General features: G+C 40.0%; 2 protein-coding genes across 5 annotated transcripts; both read right to left on the bottom strand.

Moving 5' to 3' along the window:
• Positions 1 to 137: 137 nt before the first annotated feature.
• dync1i2a (dynein, cytoplasmic 1, intermediate chain 2a) lies at positions 138 to 17712 on the bottom strand. 4 transcript variants are annotated; one of them, XM_036217539.1, is made up of 16 exons: positions 17642 to 17712; positions 16630 to 16741; positions 16086 to 16203; positions 14488 to 14575; positions 13131 to 13246; positions 7650 to 7736; positions 7373 to 7535; positions 7208 to 7307; positions 6527 to 6652; positions 4138 to 4284; positions 3949 to 4062; positions 3450 to 3583; positions 2406 to 2550; positions 1158 to 1298; positions 956 to 1081; positions 138 to 872 (listed from the first exon to the last, which is right to left on the bottom strand). In XM_036217539.1, exons 2-16 carry the CDS (start codon positions 16729 to 16731, stop codon positions 759 to 761), a joined length of 1821 nt encoding a protein of 606 aa, XP_036073432.1. In that variant the 5' UTR covers positions 16732 to 16741; positions 17642 to 17712; the 3' UTR covers positions 138 to 758. The 4 variants fall into 4 exon arrangements, with proteins under 4 accessions (XP_036073432.1, XP_036073433.1, XP_024142120.1 ...); XM_036217540.1 differs by having other exon boundaries at positions 16630 to 16746; positions 17642 to 17708; XM_024286352.2 differs by having other exon boundaries at positions 17540 to 17689.
• A 1018-nt stretch (positions 17713 to 18730) lies between these two features.
• Positions 18731 to 21068, bottom strand: LOC112155164 (cytochrome b reductase 1). Its single transcript, XM_024286676.2, has 4 exons — positions 20796 to 21068; positions 19690 to 19898; positions 19328 to 19482; positions 18731 to 19244 (listed from the first exon to the last, which is right to left on the bottom strand). The coding sequence occupies exons 1-4, from the start codon at positions 20980 to 20982 to the stop codon at positions 18995 to 18997; spliced, it is 801 nt and encodes a 266-aa protein (XP_024142444.1). The 5' UTR covers positions 20983 to 21068; the 3' UTR covers positions 18731 to 18994.
• Positions 21069 to 21384: the final 316 nt, after the last annotated feature.

Below are 21384 nucleotides of genomic sequence, written 5' to 3'. Positions count from 1 at the left end.
ATTTTCAGTCTTTTACTGCAGTTTTTTTGGGTGTGCAAAAGCTTTGGTGTGCATGGGTTTGTCACATTTGAGACACAAAGATGTACAGATATTTTCAAAGTATTTATTTTGAAATCATGAGACACATGGGAGGGAAATAATTTAAATGTATTTATTGTATTTTACGGAAATAAATCAAAAGTGTTTCTACTGTGGAAATTCATTCTCTGTTTTTACACCAAGATTTATTTAGCTTGTGGAAACCACTGTGCAAGTACAGCATCTCTGATCATATCTGTGGTTTTTAGTGACATTCCAGCTGCATTGATTAAGTGAAATCTACAATCTTGTATAAAATAATCAGTAGAAAGTCAGAAGAAGAACGAGAGATGACGACCTGATTCGCTATAAACGCTGACTGATGAACTTTCATGAGTTTGGGAAGCACCTTTTTGGTTCAAAAAAACGTAACCTTAAGGCTTCTGTCAACATGCTGTAAATAGAATTGTTCTTCCAAAGAAAAACTTTAAGGCCCCCAGGTGAAAAGAGGAAAGCTACGGCTTCACGTTAGTGTCTTGGTTTGGAAGCGCCGACACCTGCGGGCATCCATCCGGCTAAACATGAAGGCAGCTGTCCAAATGAAAGTGTAGGAAATCAAAGGGAGTCTGTACTTCTGATGTAAGAAAAAACTATGTGTTTCCTTCTGTCATGTTAAGACGTGTTTCATGAAATCAAGCACACAACTGGTCCCTGAAGTGGCGCCTCCAGCAGCGCTGAGCTCATGCAGCCAGACGCTGCGCTGCCAGCTCCTCGGCATCATCCCGGTTCTCGTTGATCTCTGCCAGCGTGCGAACAAAGCGTGTCCACTCATCGTTTCGGGGAACTGCAACTTGCTGTGGGGAAATGGCACAACAGAAGCGTGACTCAAACTGCGCGTGCAGGTTTCTGCAGAGGCACGACGTAGAATGAGTCTCACCTCTCCAACCTCATAGACGAGAACTCGTCCATCGGAGTCGCCCACTGCGATCTCCCTGCCCGAATGCGCCCACCGGAGCTTGTTGAGGGCTGGGTTAACGTCTACTACCACACTGGCAGTGGGCACCTAAAAGAAAAATCAAACTTGTGTTAGGTACTCCATAATAGCTAGCAGAACATCTGAGGAGTGAATTCCTTGATACCTCAGTGTCATTGTTTAGATTCCACAGGTCGAGGTGGCCGACGCCGTCCACGCAAGCGAACAGAGCAGGGTGTGTGGGGGACCACATGACGTCGTAGACGTAGTCCGAGTTATCTTCAAATGAGTACAGAGGCTTGTTGTTCTGCAAAAAAACAGAGAGAAGCTCAATCATTTATTTATTTATTTTCTTCACTGTGAAGTTATTTTTGTAGGACACTATGTTTTGTGATCTATCTGTACAGTTTACACAAATGTACATTTGAAGCAAAATAATAATAAAAAAACATGAGAAAGTCGAGCAAAAGTCAGACTGCTGGCTATAACTAATTATGCTGACTTACACATTTATATTTCCTCTTTGTCTTTAAAATTCAAAGCTGCAATATTGAAAAATTAAAACCTGTATTTCACTTATCCTTTTCAATCAAGACATAAATACAAACTTCAATAAATACAAATCTAAATAATAAATGCTCTTTGCCAAGTTCTACAAACTGAACTATGGGTAGCAGTTCCACTTGTCACCTGTAGGGGCAGTATTATTCAGAAGGCAAGAAGTTGATCAAAACAATTAATAAAAAACAAAACAAAACAAAAGTTCTGGTCATTAGTTGGCTAAGCTAAGTTCAAATTCCCTCGCAACTCCTAAAAGACTTTATAGTGCAGGACTATCCAGTGCCCTGGATTTTAATGCAATTCGTACGCGTAGGACCACATTTAGTTGCCAAATAAAAACGTAATAAATATGAACATTTTACAAATATTATTTATGCATCTGTGTTCAGATTATGAAAACTTTATTAACTGAATAAGTTAACTTAAATCTTTTTATAATGACTTTAAAACAATGAATTGTGTTCTATAGTCTCCAATCTAGAAAGCATTGAGGCAAACCATTGACTGTATATAAGAACTGGACTCAATGAGTGTGACATCACCCATAGAAAGTTTTCAATGTTTTTTAGAAGCCAAGGACAGGCTTTCTAAAAAAATAATTTAATCTGTTTATATTTTAGTATTGTGGTTTCTATAAAAAAAAAAAAAACTAAGACTTTTCTTTAATTTCTAACTAATTTTTTGTTCCTTATGTTTTCTCCACCACAGTGTTGAAAGGTAAGAGACATGAAACTTGGAGCTGTAGGATGAACCGACTCAGGGTGGCAACATGAGATTTTAACTGAATGTTATGCTAAAATCTTTATTAATTTGTTTATTTGAACTATTTGCCGTCCCTTTAGACAACGCTTACCTTGGTGCTCCACAGCTTGACGGTCCAGTCGAAAGAAGAGGTTACAAACAGATGGGAGAAGTCCAGGGGTCCTGCAGCTGTGTGGCAGTCGATCCCCGTGATGGGGCCGTGATGACCCTCAAACATCTCACTAATGCCCGCTTTGCTGTCAGCACAAACCCAAAGACACAATGAGTGCATGAAAAGTGACAAAAGTTCCTTCTCAGAAACCACGTTTCAGCATCTGAAGGGTTAACATTTGGCGCTGATGTTTGAAACTATTTAGACATCATCTTAAGCGTGAAAAACGAACAGGCGCAGATGGACCTCTGCTGGACATCTTCACAGTAATCATTGACTTATATCATGTAATTACCAGCAGGGTGGCAAAAGTGCCCGTGTCCCTTCAGCCGCGTGTTGCAGAGCTGTTATCCAACTGAGGCTCAGATAATTAATGTAGAGGGGTAAATACTCAGCATGAGTGATGCTTATGCATTATTAACAGCGATGAGAGTATCATACTATTGCAAATGAGGTAGAAAATTATTCCCCCAATTACAGAGGTGATTCCATTGTGCAAAAACGGAGCAGCTAAGCCCTCTGCAGGCTCTGAGTGCAGAACAGGACATTTAGTGCAGCTGACACGTCCCTTAATGGTACCTGTGATTAAAGCCACATTTCTGCACTGAGGGCCTTCCAGCATGAGAAGCTGCAGTTGCTCGAAAGACAACAAACTGCAGATTTAATTCTGACTGCAATAAGGTCTCGCTCTGAGAAAGGGGGAAAAAAAGGAGAGAATAAGGGGAAAAAATGATTTGTTCTCCATGTATGCATGCCCTTGTTTATATTGAACGACCTTTACAAACACAACTGACAAGCGGAAAAGAAAAACAGGATGACTGGGCAGGAGTGAAACCTCAAACAGCAGGAGATCAAGTGCTGGATTGCAGTTGCACTGGGAAGTGAGTGGGCTTTATTTATTTGACAGTCAGTCCTAGGTGGGCCTAACAAGCCGCCTCAGTTTCCTTGTGGCGCTCTGGAGCCCGCGCTCGCCAACAGACGCACCTTCCATGACGACACGACATGTAGACGGAGCCATCCTCGCTGCCCACAACGAAATTGTTGACGTCTCCGAGGGGGAAAGACATGGAGGTGACAGCTACGGCTTTGGACTGCTTGAACACCAGCTCCATGCTGTCCTGCAGAGGGGAGGGAAACGTGGAACAACATCCGTAACACGCTCGCAGCTCAGCCCTATATGCTAACACGCCCTCTTGCCAAGCACAACCTATAAAAATCACCCGACAGTTTATTAATACATAATCTAAGTTCAACTAGCACTTTATAAAAAGTTAGGGTTTGACATTAAGGTTTTGGCAGCAGCAGAAGTAATGACACAGCTGGCAAAAACCGTTTCCTTCAAAATGAAAAGTAAGCCGCTGGAAAAACACGGAGCGGAATGCCAAACCGAGCTCTAAAAAGACGGGAAGTGGCCGCTCTCGATGACTTGATGTTCACGACCTGCAGGGACGAGAAAGCTCAACTCAGTTTTCTATAAGTCTACCTGAGGCTGGGAGAGCATGTCCAAACTCCAGGAGCAAATCTTCCCGTCGGTGGAGATGCTGATCAGGTTGTGGGCGTTCTGGGTGCCGACCACATTTACACAGTAAACAGGGTGCTGCAGAAAACAGGAGGGAGTCGTTTATTTTCTTACATTTGAATATAAGTGACGATGAAGGTCACAATTATTCACCGTATGTGCGGCTGCCGACAGAGGAGTCCTCTGCACCGGAGTCCTCTTGTTGATCCTGTTGTCCCACAGCACAATCTGCCCCGAGTATGTGCCCCCCACCACGACGTTTGGGTGGAACTTTGCAAACGCCGCCGACATGACGGCCGACTGTCACAGGAGAGGAACATTTAAAAAGTTGCACTTGAAGGCAGTATTCGGCTGCAAGGAATGAGTAAGTTCATGACCACAGCAGCTTTTCAGCTACTCCAGCCAATGTGGGTTTCCGTGGTAACCATCAGCCACACAGGCAGATCTGTGCTTCCACTGTAACAAACCGTGACATCCGTTTACCGCTGCCAGCGAATGACAGAGGAAAACATGGCCTTTAGCTGGTGGCTGAGTAACAACGCTAATGAAAACCTGAAGACCCCGTTGGGAATATGAAGCGGTGAGGACTTCATCAAAACATTCCTGAGTACAGATGATTGTCCACGAGGAGGACATAGTCTGGCTGCTGCATCCCATCTGTGCAGCAGAGACTGAGTTCAGCGAAAACTCAACACAACCAGAAGTTTGTCTCACACTGAACTTACTCAACTAAAAAGAAAAAAAGTTGATTGGATCAAGTGCAGACCAAGAAGACTCGACACTGTACAGCAGGATAGCTTTAATGTTGCTCGCCACTTTTGTTGCACCTGTAATGTTAGATTAGGGGTGTGAGGGGCTTTAAGCTAGCAGGAAATTTCATAAACATGTGGGTGACAGGTAGTGGGGGCGGGCTTACTCTGTGTCAACTAGGGCTGGGCCAATAATTTCCGGAATCGATTCAATCCAGACCCTGGATTCATGCGATTCCCACTTTTTTCTTGTTCTTTCGATTATTTTGATCCTATAAATTCAATTTGATTCCATTCAATTTTGAGTTGACATGGTTTACACATTTAGATACATTTAGTTAGAAATTTTAATGAGATTGTTAGTAGATTGTTCTGCCTCTCCAGGAGGGTGTTTCCATTTGTCCACTAGGTGGAGACTGCGCTATAGCACTACACCTTTCTCCAGAAGAAGAAGAAAGTATGAGCAAAAAACTGTGTTTTAGATCCCAAACAGTTACTTAAAAAATATTTCCTTAAAAGAGTTTGGAAAATTCATCCCTGTGAGTAAATAAAGATGTTCATTTAGTCAGCAATGCATGTTTAGATCAACCAAGCGTTAGCATTAGCCATCCTATGGAAAATCCCATTAGACGTTAGCATCAAGCTAGCAGGCTTTAGCTTTATGCGTTAAATTGATCTCTACTTTTATGGATTAATTATCGATCTATTAAGCTTAGATCGATTCATATCAATTAATCAATTTTATCTACCCAGCCTTAGTGCTAACAGTCCCACCAACAACTCAGAGGTGATGTCCTAGAAAACAACATAAATCCTAATTAAATCGCCACTGGGAACGCTTTGAAAATATATCAAAACATGGAGTGGGTCTTCATTTCGCACAAGAGCAAGAAAAACAAAATATCTGCTTTGATTCTGTCTTTGCAAAAATTCTGTAGTCTCAACAATGGATCTATCATTCGCGCTGAAACAGAAAACTTTATTCTATTTGCTAAACACAACTAACCACAAACTGATTAATGGCTGAATGAAATGTTGCAGCTCCATAACTGAAGAATTCAATGTTTAACGACCAGAAAATGGAAAATATCCAGGAGGAAATTGTCCTCTTGTACACATTTTAACTGAATACATCCAAACATAGTTTACCATATCTGGAAGTTCAGTCTGGAAATGTAAGGAACGTAGGGACTTGCAAACAAGATGTGTGTGCTTTTTGAAGTGTCTTCTGCACCTTCACCTACACAATGCAGATTCTCTTCCAAATGACGTGATGAAAATGGTCCAACACGGGGAAAAAGCACCTTAAGGAGCCAACTTGGAGGCACTGCTGCTTTCACCCTTCTGTTCAGCTTTATTCGAATGCGCCGTATGACTATGACTGCATCCGCTCTGAAGGCAACATGTGTTTCTACTCAACTCGTCTTTGTGAAGGAGCCTCAGGGCGAGCATTAGAATACGACAGAGTGGAGCGATGGAGCTCGCTGGTCTCAGAGCTTGTCTGAACACAGGCCCCTTGTTTAGATGCACATGATAACCAGCCCAGCCCCACACACACACACACACACACTTAATCCTGCGGCAGAGCTCGTATTCCCACTCATCTCCTGCAGCGCAGGTCTTCTCCGGCGCCTCACAAACACGTGTTTGTGGATAACTGCGGTGGAGGTGAATGCCAACATGGTGAATTCATATTGTGAATAAATGCAGGGGGGGGCGGCAGTGTGCGGTGCTTGTTGAGGGAGGTAGTTTGAAGGGGGGAGAAAAAGAAAAACAGACGCTGCTCATGATACCTGACAGTGGAAGACGAATTCTGGAGTACTTTTCTTGTATTTCATGTTCCAGACTAAAGCCACGCCGTCCGGTTCGTGCGGAGCTTCTTCGTTGTTGTTGTATGAAGCAACCACAAGCTCAGGATACTAGACAAAACAAACAGGAAGCACATCATGTATCGATTATTCATATTTCCAATACTTTTTGAGTTAACCAGATCTGCAGAAAATATCTTACATCCTAAACAATTCCAGTCCACATGTAGGAAGAAACACTTTACACAATTAATGAACATCTTAGGTATCAGGTACCGCAAAATGTCCATAGTTAATTCCTCATTACAAAAGGTTTTGCTCCGAGCCACAGGCAGAGTGAACAAAGAGCCGGTGTTCAATCACTGTCGCAAGTCATTGCAGAATCAGGCATTAAATGACCTTAGACACCGGAGGAAACAAATCATTACGGCCCGCGACAAAGTGACAATCTGTAACGGGACAAATCGCACAATTTCCTGAGGGAGTTTGGGCTGAAAATAAATTCTGTCAAACTTAAGCAACATAATCATAAAGCATTATGGCTGCGCCAGTTGTTTCGAAGCAATTACGGCTAACTGCACCCGGAAAAACCTGGACCAAACTGCTTTTATGGTGTCGCGGAGGGGGGGTGGGTTCAAATATAAAGGGAAGAAATGAAATAAGAACCTGGGGGGACCAGTCGAGGCAGGTAACAACTCGGTGTTTGGACCAGCGCTCGTCCATGAACTGCCTGTTGAGGGACAGCTTTGCTCCGGCCTGAATTTCACTATTAGAAACAAAAACAGCATTAAAACGAGACTATCAGAGGTTTTAAAACTCTTAAGTTCTTACCTCTCCTTCTCATCCAGGCCCTGGCCGATGTAGTTAAAGAAGATGTCCACATGCTCAGATAGAGCGCGCTCAATGATGCGCGTGCTGTGATCGAAGAAATTTGTAAAGTCCTCCGAGTGAAGAATTTGGAGTTTTTCCTCCTCTGATAGCTCGCGGGGAGGTGCTGCGCAGAAAAACAAGGAAATAACATCATTATCAAAGCTCCTTTAGGTTCAATTCATATATTTTATAATTTGGAAAAATATATATATAAGTTGAGTGTCTCATTGATAGTGACCTTCCTCCTCCTCCTTTTGGTCGACTTTTTCAGAAGGAATCTCCTCTTTGGGTTGAGGGGCAGCAGTTTCTTCCTCCTCTTCTTCCTCTGTCACCCCCCCAACAAAACAAATCCAGATTTGTTAAACAAAAGCAGCAACATTTGAACAACTGCATCTCTGAATTGACATATTCATGTGCAGAAACGGCTCCGTTTGTGGTTACACCATTGGCCTGATTAACAAAAAGAAGCATTCTCCGTCCGCATGGATGTTTCCCACCTTCATTATTTCGGTCTTTTATTAAAAACGTTATTATGTGAGCGGCAATTGATTTTGAATCTCCGCCTGGTGTTTGGTGGATTTGTCAGCACTGTGGCGCCTTTCAAAACAAAAAGATCATGCGCCTCTAAAGCGGGGAAGTTTGTCATTTGTGTTAAAGGGACACGGCGCAGCGGGGGCCTTGTTCTCATTGGGACCCCTGTCTTTCCCCACTGTTAATGAGACTCTAGCCTGTGAATGGAGCGCCTCGCTGTCAGTGGAGTTGCTTCCTCTGTGTCCCAGGAGCAAGTCTCCCCTTTCTAGGCTAGCATGCGTGTGGGGAGGGGGGGAGCAGCTGCCCGGACCCGTCCCCATTGGACCGGCCAGATGACAGCATGGTGCAAAAGCAGATGGTGATGCTGGGATTGTCTTGTGCTCTTCAGAGGTGGCATGGGGATGGCACTGAGGTTTTCCGCCTGGCTGCTCGGAGACAAGCTTCTCCCTGAACGACAAGCCTGCGCAATTATCATCCTAGCAGGAGGTCCTGCGACTCCTATTCAACCTCGGAGAATGTACAACAAAATACAGGCCACACCAGCTGGCAAACTGCACGCTGGTTTCACCTCAAAGACGATGAATATACTCTTTAGGAGAGTGGATTTGTCTATATGTTTTAATTTGAAAATAAAAAATGAGTAGCCTCCTACTTCCTGCAGCTAATCTTAGATTAGGCCACTGCATGCCAGAACCCCCCCCCCCACTGAGATAATCTAAATGGTAACATGGTCTGTCCCTTTATTCGATAGGGATTTTGGGGGCCAAAGGTTGTTGGGAGCACTGATGAATTTACAGCGCCGGGCTTGATGACACCGGCCATTTCAATGGAGGACCATACTCTGCACCCAACGGGAGAAAGTTACTTTTTTTTTCCCTCCTTTCAAGGGCCTCAATCAGGCTTATAGGAAAACAGTAATCACCGTCTTTCAGCGAGTTCTGCTCGTTCTCGTCAGCCCTTTCCCTGGTGGGGCAGCCGGAGCAATCAACCTGCCAGGCATTAGGAGCGGACAGACAATCTGAAAATAAAGGGTATAATGCACCTGCCAGCCAAAATGGCCATTTAGAGAAAAAAAAAAGATAGTGATCCTGGTGACCTCACTGGGGATGTGCAGGGTGGGGGGGCAGGAAAAAAAGAGGGGAGAGTGGGTTGCATTTAACTGAATTCAACCAGATCAATGATGTCCCATGCACTGACACCTTCTCTCAAAGCAGGCCCAATTATGGCTTTGTACCGCCTTACAAAATAAAAGCTTTTTTTTTCTCTTTCTTTCTTTTTAAAAAGGGGGGAGCCAACCAGGAAAAGGGTGGGGAAAGCAACAGCAAAAGATAATATATTAATGCAAACAGGGCCAGACATCTACAATACGACCTTTGCAGGTGCTTTTCACTTTCTATGTCCTGAAAGAGGATTCGACTCCAGCACGTGCACGGATTTTTAAAAATGACTGCCAACAGTTAAGCTTAAGACTGCACCTGCTGTGAGCAAAGAACTCTAATTTTTTAATTAAAAAATCTAATTTAAATCCTAAAATAGTGAGATCACACACCAAACAAAAACGTTTACAAATGGAGGAATAAAATGAAACTTTCAACTTAAAAATAATCAGCCACGAAATACTACAAAAAAAAAAAGAACCGGTACTGATAATCAAGTAGATAAAAGCTCACTACAATCAGAAGTAGCACTTGAAACAAAAAGGCCATTAAGGGCTTTTGTGATTAAAAGTTTTGACCTGCCTCTGAATTCAGAGTGATTAAAACAATCATATTTAATTAAATATTACATCTACTAAGCTGCTCTGCGCAATTGTGACGAGCCTTTTTGAAACGCCGCACTAAACCAACCTGTCCGCCCTTCTACCCCCCCACCCAATCCTCACATGTAACAATATCTCTCTCCATAATTACAGCCTCTAATTGAAGAGCGAATATTGATGCCGCTAACGAGCAGAAATCACCAAAATTGAAGAAGACTGGAACGACAGGAAGTTCACAAAACTTTGTGACGAAAACATTTTTATGAATAAGAAATAACATAATACAAAAAAGTGTATATTGATTAAATTAACTGGTTTATGCAGACTCAAGGAAATATATTTTTCTTGTAAAGGAACAAAGTTGGGCTAATCAGAAAAGTGGAGTTATAAAAATATCTTCTCAGACATCCTGACGTAATTTCTTTCTTGGATTGAAGTTATGATCATCACGCTCATCTGTATGTAGTAGATTTACAGTTTACAAACTGTATATGAGAACTGGACTGAGTGACCCCCTCCCCCTCTGCGTTCCAAACAGGAAGTACCTGCTGGCTCCATGAAGCCAAAAATCCCATAGACTGCATAGCTTTTACTCAGTCATGATATTTGTCAGAATAACCATTCTTGATCTGATGTATTTTTTAACATGTTCTTGCTAGTCCCATTTTATATATTTTTCTTTAATGCAAGTTATTTAAGTTATAAACTGAATGTTCAAAATAGTTGACAGATTTCCCTGAGCTTTTGAGTGGAAGGGGTGTGGCCTTCCAACAAGCTCACTCCTGATTGGCTAGAGTAGTTGCAGAAACAGAAATGGCGACTCAGACAGACTCGGACCAATCACTACATACAGATAACTACTTGTTCCAACATGGCAGCGTCCGTATTGGGGGAAAAATGGCAACTGACTTGACTTCATTTCATTGGAGCCGGAAGTAAGCCCCATTTTCTGTGGTTGACATCACATTCACTCTGTCCGGTTCTCATGTACAGTCAATAGTTACAGTTTTAAGCTTGGATGATGTTGACATTCATTGAGTCCCATCACATCCATAAAATTGGGAAAATAGACGAGGCAAGTCAGCAGGACAGCACAAATTTATTTATCAATCATTAATTTGTTTTTTTTTTATTTAAAATCAAAAAAGAAACAAAATTAATCGTTTTTTTTTTTCGTTTTTCAACTTAGAATAAAAAATGAAAAAAAAAACAATGGGAATCGTTTTTTCCTTTTTTTAATTTGCTTATAAAGAATTCATTTTACTCTAAATTGAAAAATGATAGATAAATTCAACACATTTGTTTGAGTGCAAATCTGAGGTCAAATACTTTTTTGTTTGTTCTAAACTTGAAGTTTACAATATTTCAAACATAATGTCGTCTTGGACATATAATAAAACTCTTGACTTCTTTGCACTTCCCTGAATGCTTCTATTTTAAACAACTTCGTAGTTATTCGGCAAATCCATTTTTACCCTGAATGTGATTCAACCTGAAAGTTTTAGCGCAGTCCTTATTTTTTGTTATTTTGTTATCTATTAGTGTTTTATTGTTCAGTGCCTTGTAGCCATTTGCACTGTGTTAAAGCGCTTTAAAAATAAAGTTGATTTTATTTTCTAGCACTTGTCTAAAATGGACAAAATGGGACTAATAATTCAAACAACTGACGAAATAATTAGTCAGTCTAAAAATTCTACCTCCATTTTTGTGCAATAATAAAATCAAACATTAAAAATATATCTTATTACTCTGATTTAGTGATGAATTTATACTTTCATCCATTAGTAACTCTACTAAAAGCATGTTTATATCTGTTGTAAAGTTGGGTCACTTTCCATTAAAGTGATTAGAGAACGACCTGCTTGAGCGACAAACCACCTACAGGTTACAGTTGGGTCAAACCCCTCCCAGTGTGACCTGTCTTCATGAGCGTGAGTGGCCTTTCTGTCAAATGCCCCCCACTTGTGTGTAAATATCAGACAAGCAAAGGCCAGGCGATGTTAGCAAGTCTCTACAACTATACCAACAGTACAAAAGTGTAAAGAAAGATTTTGGGGAGCAGAGACTGCTCAGTAACCCCATGCTGATCGCCATCATCTCGCAAAACTTGGAATTAGTAAACCCTCTCCTCGACTGCTCAGCGGAGTTTGGTGCGTGAAAGGTGGTCTAAAATCTTCTACTTCTTTTTCCTTGTGAAATGTCACGCCAACGCGGCGGGAAACCTCGGGGCTGAAGCGGCCAGGGCACGGAAGCTGGGCCCTCTAATGCCACCGCCTGCTGACCTTGAGAGTGCTGTGCCTTCGCCTCCTTTTTGACAATACAATAAATGGCTCAATCAGAGAGCAGGCCCAATGCCACTCTACACATCAGAAATGTGGTGAGGGGAGCAAGCTGGGAAGAAGATGCCATCTCATCGAGTGCCAGAAGCGATGGTGTGAAAATGCACAATGTCACTGAGTGTGTTTTGTTACATGCCTGTTAGGTGAGGGGAGAAGACAGAGATGGGAGGGAGTTGATGAAATGATTACACAGTGGCGGCGATGGGGAACAGGGGTGGGGGGGCTGCTGGCAAAAACCTACGTTGTTTAACACAGTTTTACTACGCTCAGAAGAGTCCATAGTAAAAAAAAAAAACGTCAAGGATGCTCTTCATCCTTCACTAGTTCTGCTCACAGATTTCCACATAATTTGACCTCCCTGAAAAACATGTTAACTGATGCAGACTGAAGAACCGGTAAAAAGTGGACGGTCAAAACAGAGATCCTAATCACGGTTTCAGTAGAGCGCATTATTTACCATCTGCCATCACCAAAATCAGCCCAGAACCGGCAGCACCGCCACAAATACTGCATATTTTATGCAACATGTGTTCAACATGTGGATTTCCACGCACTCCCAAATAGACTCTGGGTCCAACCGCATGAAAAATTCGGTCGACCAATTACATACATATCAACACGCTTCAGAGGCAATAATCAGATGAATGCGCTGCGCTTCATATCTTCCGCTCCAATCGCATTTCTCCTTCCTGTCACTGGTTTTCTCATCCTGCTCGTTAATTATACCCGAGCAGAGTCGGTGGTGAGGTTCAGAGGAGCAGAGCTTGTCTGAATTTAATCTCCACCCCAACTTCTCGTGTTTCCTGGGCCTCATTTTTTACCCTCTGCTTTCATCTCCGTGTTTGGTAAACCTCTTCCTCTTGTCATGGGCTTCCGGTTCCCATTTGTGTTCTCCCACAATTCCCCTGTTATGAATATTTTAGCGTCAAGTGGTCGATTTTTTTTTTTGAGCAACACGAGATAAACTGCAATTTTGACCAAAACTGTTTTCTAAAGCACTCAGTTTATCCAGGAGAAAAGCTGTTTCCTTTACTGTGACAAAAGTTAGTCTGTGTTTTTTTATGTGAATATATAAAAATCTCTAAGTCACCTTTATTGGCCGGGGTCATGGCGGGGGTCTGGGTCTCCTTTGAGTAGGACACAGTTTCCCGAGGTGGGAAATCCACTTGTGTGATTTTGGCCATTCCCAATTTTGGGGCGACATGCCTAAAAACACAGAACATGTCAACATTGGCACAACATACATAGAATAAATCTAAAAATATTAATCAATAGCATCAATATTTTACCGTTCTCACCTCATTCAGACACAATCCTAAGCTGACGTTAAGTAAATTAGTTAGTCATGGAATGGCAAAACGTTCTAGTTACAAATCGAGTTAATAAAGAGCTTTATGTTTTGTTTGCGTCCTAAAAGGCGTTAACTGAAGCTTAACTGACTTTCAAAGAAGTAATCATGCCAAAGATTGAGAGAAAGGAAAATGACCAGGAAAGTAGAGAAGAGAGTGTCCAGTACCCCAGCTCAGAATCAGAGTGAAGTTGGAGAGCGGACGGGTCAGAGTCCCAGTGCAGATTCCTGATTAGTGTCACACCAACAAGGCAGCATTAGTGACAAAGAGACAGCCAAGCACAAACAAGAAGAAGCAGCTAGATTATACCCCAAATCATGCCGATTGGATTTTTGAGCTCTAGACTCTATATAAATGTATGTAAATGTTTTGATTTCAAGTTAAGCTCAAAATTTACATTAAAAATAACTAGTGCCTCAAATGCATGGACACACACAGACCCCCAGAGCATGATGACACAGTCAGTAGCGTGCAGCATGCAGGGCTGATGCAAACGCCGTCACCCCCGAAAGACTCCGAGGGTGGTGCAGGCAGAGACGGGAGGGGAGAGAGGCAACCCTCAGGGAGAAAACATGACCTCCATGTGTGTAGGAAACGGCCATGCTGGTGAGGAAAATGAGTCAACACGTAGGGGGAACAGCTCACTGGGCCTGATGGGACACTGGGGGAGCTTAAATTTCAGACCCAAGGAAGGAGCTCTAATTAGGGGTTAAGAAGTCCCCCAGGCGTCACTGCAGCATGCTGCTTTATTGTTGCTTTAGGATCGCTCTAATTCAATGGCACATGCATCAAATGAACATGGACTCATTTAGCAAACATTTGGCATCATTCTTGGCAACTATAGAAGATTTGGTAAAACAGATTTAAAGGTTAAAAGCACAAAAAGGCCCAAAAGCTTCCTGAATTTCTCAAAATGTTTATCCAACTCATTTGTTGGGGGTTGACAATAAAAAATCCAACAAAAAAAGAGAAAACTCTTCTTTTTTTTAAAACTTGATACAAAAAACATAATAAAGCTGCACATTCAGCTGTGTTCTCCCACGTCGTAGCTATTTCTGAGTGAACACTTCTGTAGAAGGAAGGAGGGCTCGTGCGTACCTGGGACCAGCGGCTCCATCAGAGTCTTGGCTCCCTGCCTCACTTGGCGTGCCAGCAGATTTGGCAGTGGGAGACGTGGGAGCAGGAACTACAAAAGGAGATAAAGACAATTATCAAAAATTACAATGATAAGACACCACGCTATTTACAGCCCTGCAGCAAAACAATTGTCATTAAAGTTTTGCTTGAGGAAGTGTTCTTTTGAATATTAAAAGGGAATTTAAGTGCCAACAAAATGAGGGAGGATACATACATATATATGAAAACAATTTAAAATATTTTTTTAATCTACCTTTATCAAATTCATAATGAATAGATTAATTAAGGTACAGCTATGACGCTTTTACATTTTAGCTTCAGGCTTGTGTGCTATAAAGGAAGTTCTTGCTATGGATCTCTACTGCCACCTGCTGTTAGAGACGTGTCAGTGCTCTAACATTCAGCACCAACTCTGCACTCTTACATTATTTTCATTTTTTAAGTATTCTTGTAATGCTTTCTTTATATCTTAGGTAATCAAAATTACAAAATAAATTCACCCTTTAATAAATTCGAAATCAAAACTTTTATTTTTTTGTAAAAATGTTCTTAAAGTAACAAAATGCAAATACATTATAATAGGGATGGGCAATATACTGAATATCGGTGCCAGTATTGGCATTGGTCGATATTTGCATAATTTGAGTTTATCGGTAATGGACCAATACTAAAAAAAACTGATTTTGTTCTGACTGTTATCAGATACACTTTATTTTTTACATGGATACTTGTTCCTAATAGATCTCTGGCAATTGGAAGCTTATGATTTGCAGTTATGTCAAATAGTCAGTGAATGCTCTGAATATTTTTAAAGCTTTTAAGTGATATTTGTTCTTGTGAGATCCCTTGGTGTATGATAAAAAGGCCAAATGTAGTGTGATGGTACAGTAAAAGAAAGGTTTTGCATCCCTTATAAAGAAACATAAAAGAAATCTAAACTTTGTGTTATTGTAGACACTTAAATATCGGTATCGGCTACTATTGGCCACAGTTGCAGGGTAAATATCAGTTATCAGTGTTGGCCAGAAAAAAATGATATCAGTCCATCAATACATTAAAGCAACCTAATACTCTAATTGTTTTACTTTTGAGTCCCCAAATGGCATGTTTGATGCTAAAAAAAACAAAACAAAAACGAAACTGAATCATTTGTGTTACTTTAGTCGTGAAATCATAGGACAAATTTTGTTTAAATTGAGTTTAAATGAATACAAACCATATCAGAGTAACTGTTATTTATCTAAACAACTATTTACATCTCTAATTTTCTAACTTGGGGTAAACTGTAACCACAAAGTTACAAAAAAATAACTATTTAAAAGTAAAAAAATAACATATAGGTTAGCAGAATTTGACTGTAACTAAATGACTGAAGTAATACTTATAATAATACCTGATAATTATATAATTTAATAATTTGCTGCTGTACGAGGATGTAAATGTAAATATTTATTTAGAGCAATGTGGGTTTTCGCTTCTGGAAAATGGAGTAGTACAGATTTTAAAGTACAAAACACAAAAAATAAACAAGTGTGCTATAAACATAGAAATAAACATACCAGCTGAAACATCTGTGGTTATGCCCACACTCTGCAGGAGAGCCTCGGCTTCACGTCTCTTTTTCTCCAAGTCAGAATCCTCTGCTTGGATGGCAGCTTCTTTCAGCTGTTGTTCCGCCTTAAGCACAAATGCAAAACTTTAGGATAACTTATTTTAGGAGATTTGGGCTCTTTGATTTAAAAACTAGCTGCCTCATTTTTATCTAAATTAAGGGCATTTTATCTAGACTTTACATGCGAATAGGGAAAAAAAATGATTAGATTCTAAAGTCATAAACGAATGACTTACTTTCTAAAGAAGGTTAGTTTGGCTCCTACCAAGTGCCTCTAACTGTGCTTGGTGAGTTTTATAGCATAATAGTGATAAACAATATTAACCTAAATGAAACTTAAATCTCATAAAGAAAAAGAGTAAAGTTTATCCTGCTTGTTACAGCTTACAGATTGAATAACATCCATTTATATGCAAGTGTTTTGTATTTAACCAGCATGAATGGAAGTTGTTCATTTCATGTAATCCAAGATTCACAGAAACATAAAGGACCTTTTTGCGCTCCTCCTCCTTTCTTCTTTTCTCTTCTCTGATTTGTGCCAAGCGCTGCTTCTTCCTCTCAAGCTCTGCTTTGAGCTCACTTTTGTCAGACATGGTGCCAAAGCTGTACTTAAACAAACAAACAAAAAACATCATTTCAAATCCTATTTCCACAGCCTGATATTTCAGTTCATCACATGAATCAAACTTATTGAAAAACTTTTAGTTACAATTACAAAACTCCCCTGCAGATTCATGAGCTAATACACTTCGACAGAATTGAACAGCGATTAAAGTCAGTCAAATTGGGCAAAAAGCACCAATCTAACCTGCAGAAACCCACATTCTCAACAGGTCAGGATATGTCGTTGCACCGTTTGGCCAGTCTTTGTCATTAGGCTAGCAGAGCCCCACCCAGCTGTTATCATTTTTAAAGCCAAGTTTGTCAAATACGTGATTGTTTTGTTCTCTCGTGTTTGATTGTCGTGAAAATAATGATTCATAATTTGACTTTGAAATAGTTAATAACTCAGCTGTTTACACCTAGCTTCGTTTAAGATATCAAGGTAAAGCTAGCACGAGAGCACAGCTTCCGCTAACTTTAGCTTCCGTGGTCAGTTAGCATCAGAGCTAAATTCTACTCTGATGTGGCACCAAAAGTTAGTAGACCGTTAATTTAATGAAATGAAGAAATTCATTTTATTTAAAATACAATTTAAATCTATAGATCAATTAAATACACTATGGGATGCAGTTTTTGGAACAGCTAGCTTAAAAAGCAAAAACATTTGCACCGCTTCCCTTTTTATTTATTGCAAACCGAACAAAAACGTGTCAAGTTACAACATTGTCAAATACAGAGAACAGATTAAGATTGAATGATAACTTTAAGTAAGGTGGCTCATAAATACAGACAACCAACCTTGCAGCAGGTATTTCTTTGACCTGACACAAACGCCTCGATAAAAACACAATCCAGGCACCAAGTAAACTACAGGTGCCGAGAAGGACCAAAAGTACTAACCCAACTTCAACGTGGCTGTTCTCGTCAGGACGAAGGTACAGAAATCCTTTAAACTGTAATCATTTGACAATACCCATTCATATGTCAAAGTAAGTCGCCTTTCTTCTTTTTTTATTTGTCAAAATCGAAAAAACAAGAAAATACTCTGATTACATTAAAACCTTTAACTAGATTAGGTTTAGTAGCAAAAATCACATGAAGTCAATTTAATGAGGTTAGTCAACAACACTTAAGCTTTTCTAAAAACTGCATATAATTAAAGATATAAACCTACTATTTTACTATTAATGTTGTTCAATGCTGACACAAAGAGACAAATGAAATAACTTGAAATTATTCCTATTCTACGCCTTATATAATACTAAATGTGCAATTATTTTGTTCTTTTATATGCATTTAAAATTACATTTACATACAGTGAAATTCCACTATTCTAGGGTTTCTTAAATCTTTAAAAGTATTTTTTCTGTTTATTTATGTAACTTTGATTGAAAAAAAGATTCTCTTTTCAGAATTTTTTGCTTATTATTCTATGGTAATTAATAATCACTTTATTAACTCTTGTTTTTTTTTCCATAAAAACACAATGCTCTCGTCTTTCCTGAAAACATCTCAATAAAAATAGTTTTTGTGCTTAGCATTTTTATTGACCTCTTTCAGATGTCAACAGTCAAACTTGCATTCCACAAGTTGAACTCTGCGGTTATTTTTTGTAACTTTTTTCTATCATTAACCTCTTGACACCTGAGTTTATTTCAAGTTGTAAAAAAAATAAAAAAAATAAATTTGTGTTTTTGTTTTCAAGTAGATGCTCAATTCAGGTGATTTTTGAGCCAAAGTGCTTTTATTCATATTTGCATCAATAGATGTTATGGGGTTAAAGGTTAAATGCTTTCTACTATTATTATTAGACAATATCTAAGATTGCTTTTTTATATCCAACTAAAGTAAATTCATCTTAAAGGATATCAAATTCACCCCTGACTATCATGGTTAAAAAGACAAAATGGAATTCTTGACATTCTGATGAAGTATTCTTACTTTTTCAGTAGCTGCATAAACAATTTTAACAAAAAACACAACTCTAGATATAAACAGCATAGATTTAATCATGTAAAACAAATAATCTGCAGCATAAAGGACAGGTTAAAAAATCGACATCCTTTATTGAAAACATAGAAAAAAGTTTGTAGCCTTTTAATGTTGGTGTGCAACTATGATCTTTGTGCGTTTTTATGGCGTTCCTAAAAAGATACCAACTATTGCAAAGTTGGAGGAAAGAAAGTTATAGTGTAACAGCATTTTATACATTTGTTTTAAACCATTCCCTTTATCTTATTTTTCTTATTCAGGCTAGTTATCAAGAGTATTATTCCTCCTTCTAACTTCTCCAGCAGACAGCTCAGATAACCCAGGACCGTCTTTGCCATTGTCCTGACCTCCCCCATTGGTATGCAGGGTATGCAAAATCTCTTCACTGGGGCGTTTCCAAGAACTTCGAGTGGCAATCCAAAGGATGAGGGCTCCAAAAACCACCAGAAGGACTCCCAAAACATTCACAAAAACCGCCTCGGGTGGAGAGTCTTTGTACTTAGGATTGCTCCTGCACGAAAAAATAAAAATAATTATTGCCATTGAATTGGTATTACCCAGAATGGATGTTTTTCTTTTTATTTTAATACTTACAGGCCGAAAATAAGCTTCTCTGTGATGCCCATGAGTGCAACTGCTATAATACTGGCAAAAAGTAAAAGACCACTGTAGACGTGGATGGGCATAAATGCTGCTCTCCAGGACACAGGTGTAGCTGGTATCAGGTACATGCCAACTCCAAGAACAATCTGTTCATTGAGAGAGAAGAAGGGGGGCGGAGCCAGACACTTTATTCAGGCTGCTGTGGATCATGACTTGAGAATTTTAAAGAAACAGCTAGAAAAAGCTAAAGTCGTAACAGAATCAGGGGAAAAAAAACATGCATTAGTGAAAACAAATTAAATATTTTGCATTTCGAAAACAGTTAAAGCCTCTTTATCAGTAAATGTACGTACCTGCAGACCATAAAGTATCACTGCTATCAGGCCCAGCCAGCTGTGTAGACTGTACATGTTGGGAATTTTGGCAGCGTTGTGGAAGTCAAAAACTGCCACCATGGAGACAACGGCACAGATGAACGCTGCCAAGTTCAGACCTGCATGAATGAACTTCATCAGTAGTTTACTGCGCTTCCAGGTCCAGGGAATCCTGTAGACGATGATGGCTGTAGGAGAGGATCAGTCACAGTCACTTAACCCTGGACAACATATCTTTAAAACTTAACCACATAATCCTTAAATAGTGGAGTCATTGTATTGTTTCACTGAGCTCCTAAAGTCTGACTCTGCACCTTTTTTTTTCTTTTAAAAGTTTCACTCCAACCAAATTTTGATCTAATGTAAAAGCGTTTCTAGTGATCTTTTAATTATGACTATGCCATTTTCAGGCAAAATTAAAAAAGAAAAACAAAATTTTCTCTAGTAAAAAGTTTGTACAGTGCACCTCTTGATTTGTGGGTGATACTGTTGGTGTGGAAGTAAGCCTCCACTGATATCCCATCATCCCCTTGTTTACACTCTCTCCCCCTTAGCTTACACAATTTTTGTTAAAAACAAAAATGCCAAACAATATTGGAGCTATCCATTCATGCAGTTTTGAGCCAGTTCAGACGAGGAAAACGAAGAGGTACATGGATCTATTTGTCTGAGAGTGGATGAGAGTGGATGGGGCGGAGCAATGAGACCCATTTCAGGTGCTGCGTCACAAAGCTGACCCTTTTCAAACTATATTTTTTGGTCTGCTCCTGATTTGAATAAGTAAAAACTCACAAATGCAGTTTTAATCTTTATTTTATATAAACCCTACATTGTGAGAGAAAATTCAGCAAGAACATGTTAAAAAGACTATTTTCATTGAAGTGGGTCTTTAAAATATCAAAGTAAAGATTGTTTTTTAGCTTATTTTAATTACAAAACTTCCCAGAAAGACCTCCCCTCCTCCACCAGCTCTTAAGGAAACGAAGTGTTAGTGTTTGAATAGCGTTTCTCCATTTTTTTCCCGGGTGTTTACATACTTTCGGCTGAGTTTTTTTTTTTTTTTTTTTTTGACCGCGCGTGCTCACCTACTCCCTGCAGCAAAATAAAGCCCGAGACGATCAGCACCGGATGCCAGTTGAATTCGGCCAGACCTCCATCCCAGGCCAAGCCCTCCTTGAAGTGGAGGACCCATCTGAGGACGAAGATGACGGCGACGAAGCCGACGGCCCCGGCGGTGCACACCGTGACGACGAACTGCGTGAGATGCTCCATGGTCCCCGCGCGGCACTGAAGGAGCGACCAGACCAGACCGGAGCAGATGTTTTCACACGACTACTTCAAGTGGGACGGGCCGCGGTCACGTGACCAGGAGTTACGCCAGTGTCTGTAAGTTTTGTAACTTTGTTGAGGTTACGAAAATATTGTGAATTTATTTATATAAACTAAAATGTATATATAAAAATGCAAAGTAAGAAATATTTCACTTTTTTTAACTTAATTTTTTATCAAAATATTCATACTCTCAGTGGAACTTTGTAGCCTACTTCCCTGTTTGATGTGTAATATTTTCTCCTGACAATTATTCTCTGTTTACAATTTGTAAACTTATAATTGCATTGAAATGTATTTTAGTGTAGTTGTTGTGTAAAACATGCTACTTGCTTTGTTTTGGAT

Source organism: Oryzias melastigma, linkage group LG21, assembly GCF_002922805.2.
Source record: "Oryzias melastigma strain HK-1 linkage group LG21, ASM292280v2, whole genome shotgun sequence".
Classification (NCBI taxonomy): Eukaryota; Metazoa; Chordata; class Actinopteri; order Beloniformes; family Adrianichthyidae; genus Oryzias; species Oryzias melastigma.
Note: the sequence above shows the minus strand (reverse complement) of the source record. Positions and strands in the feature narration are given on the sequence as shown.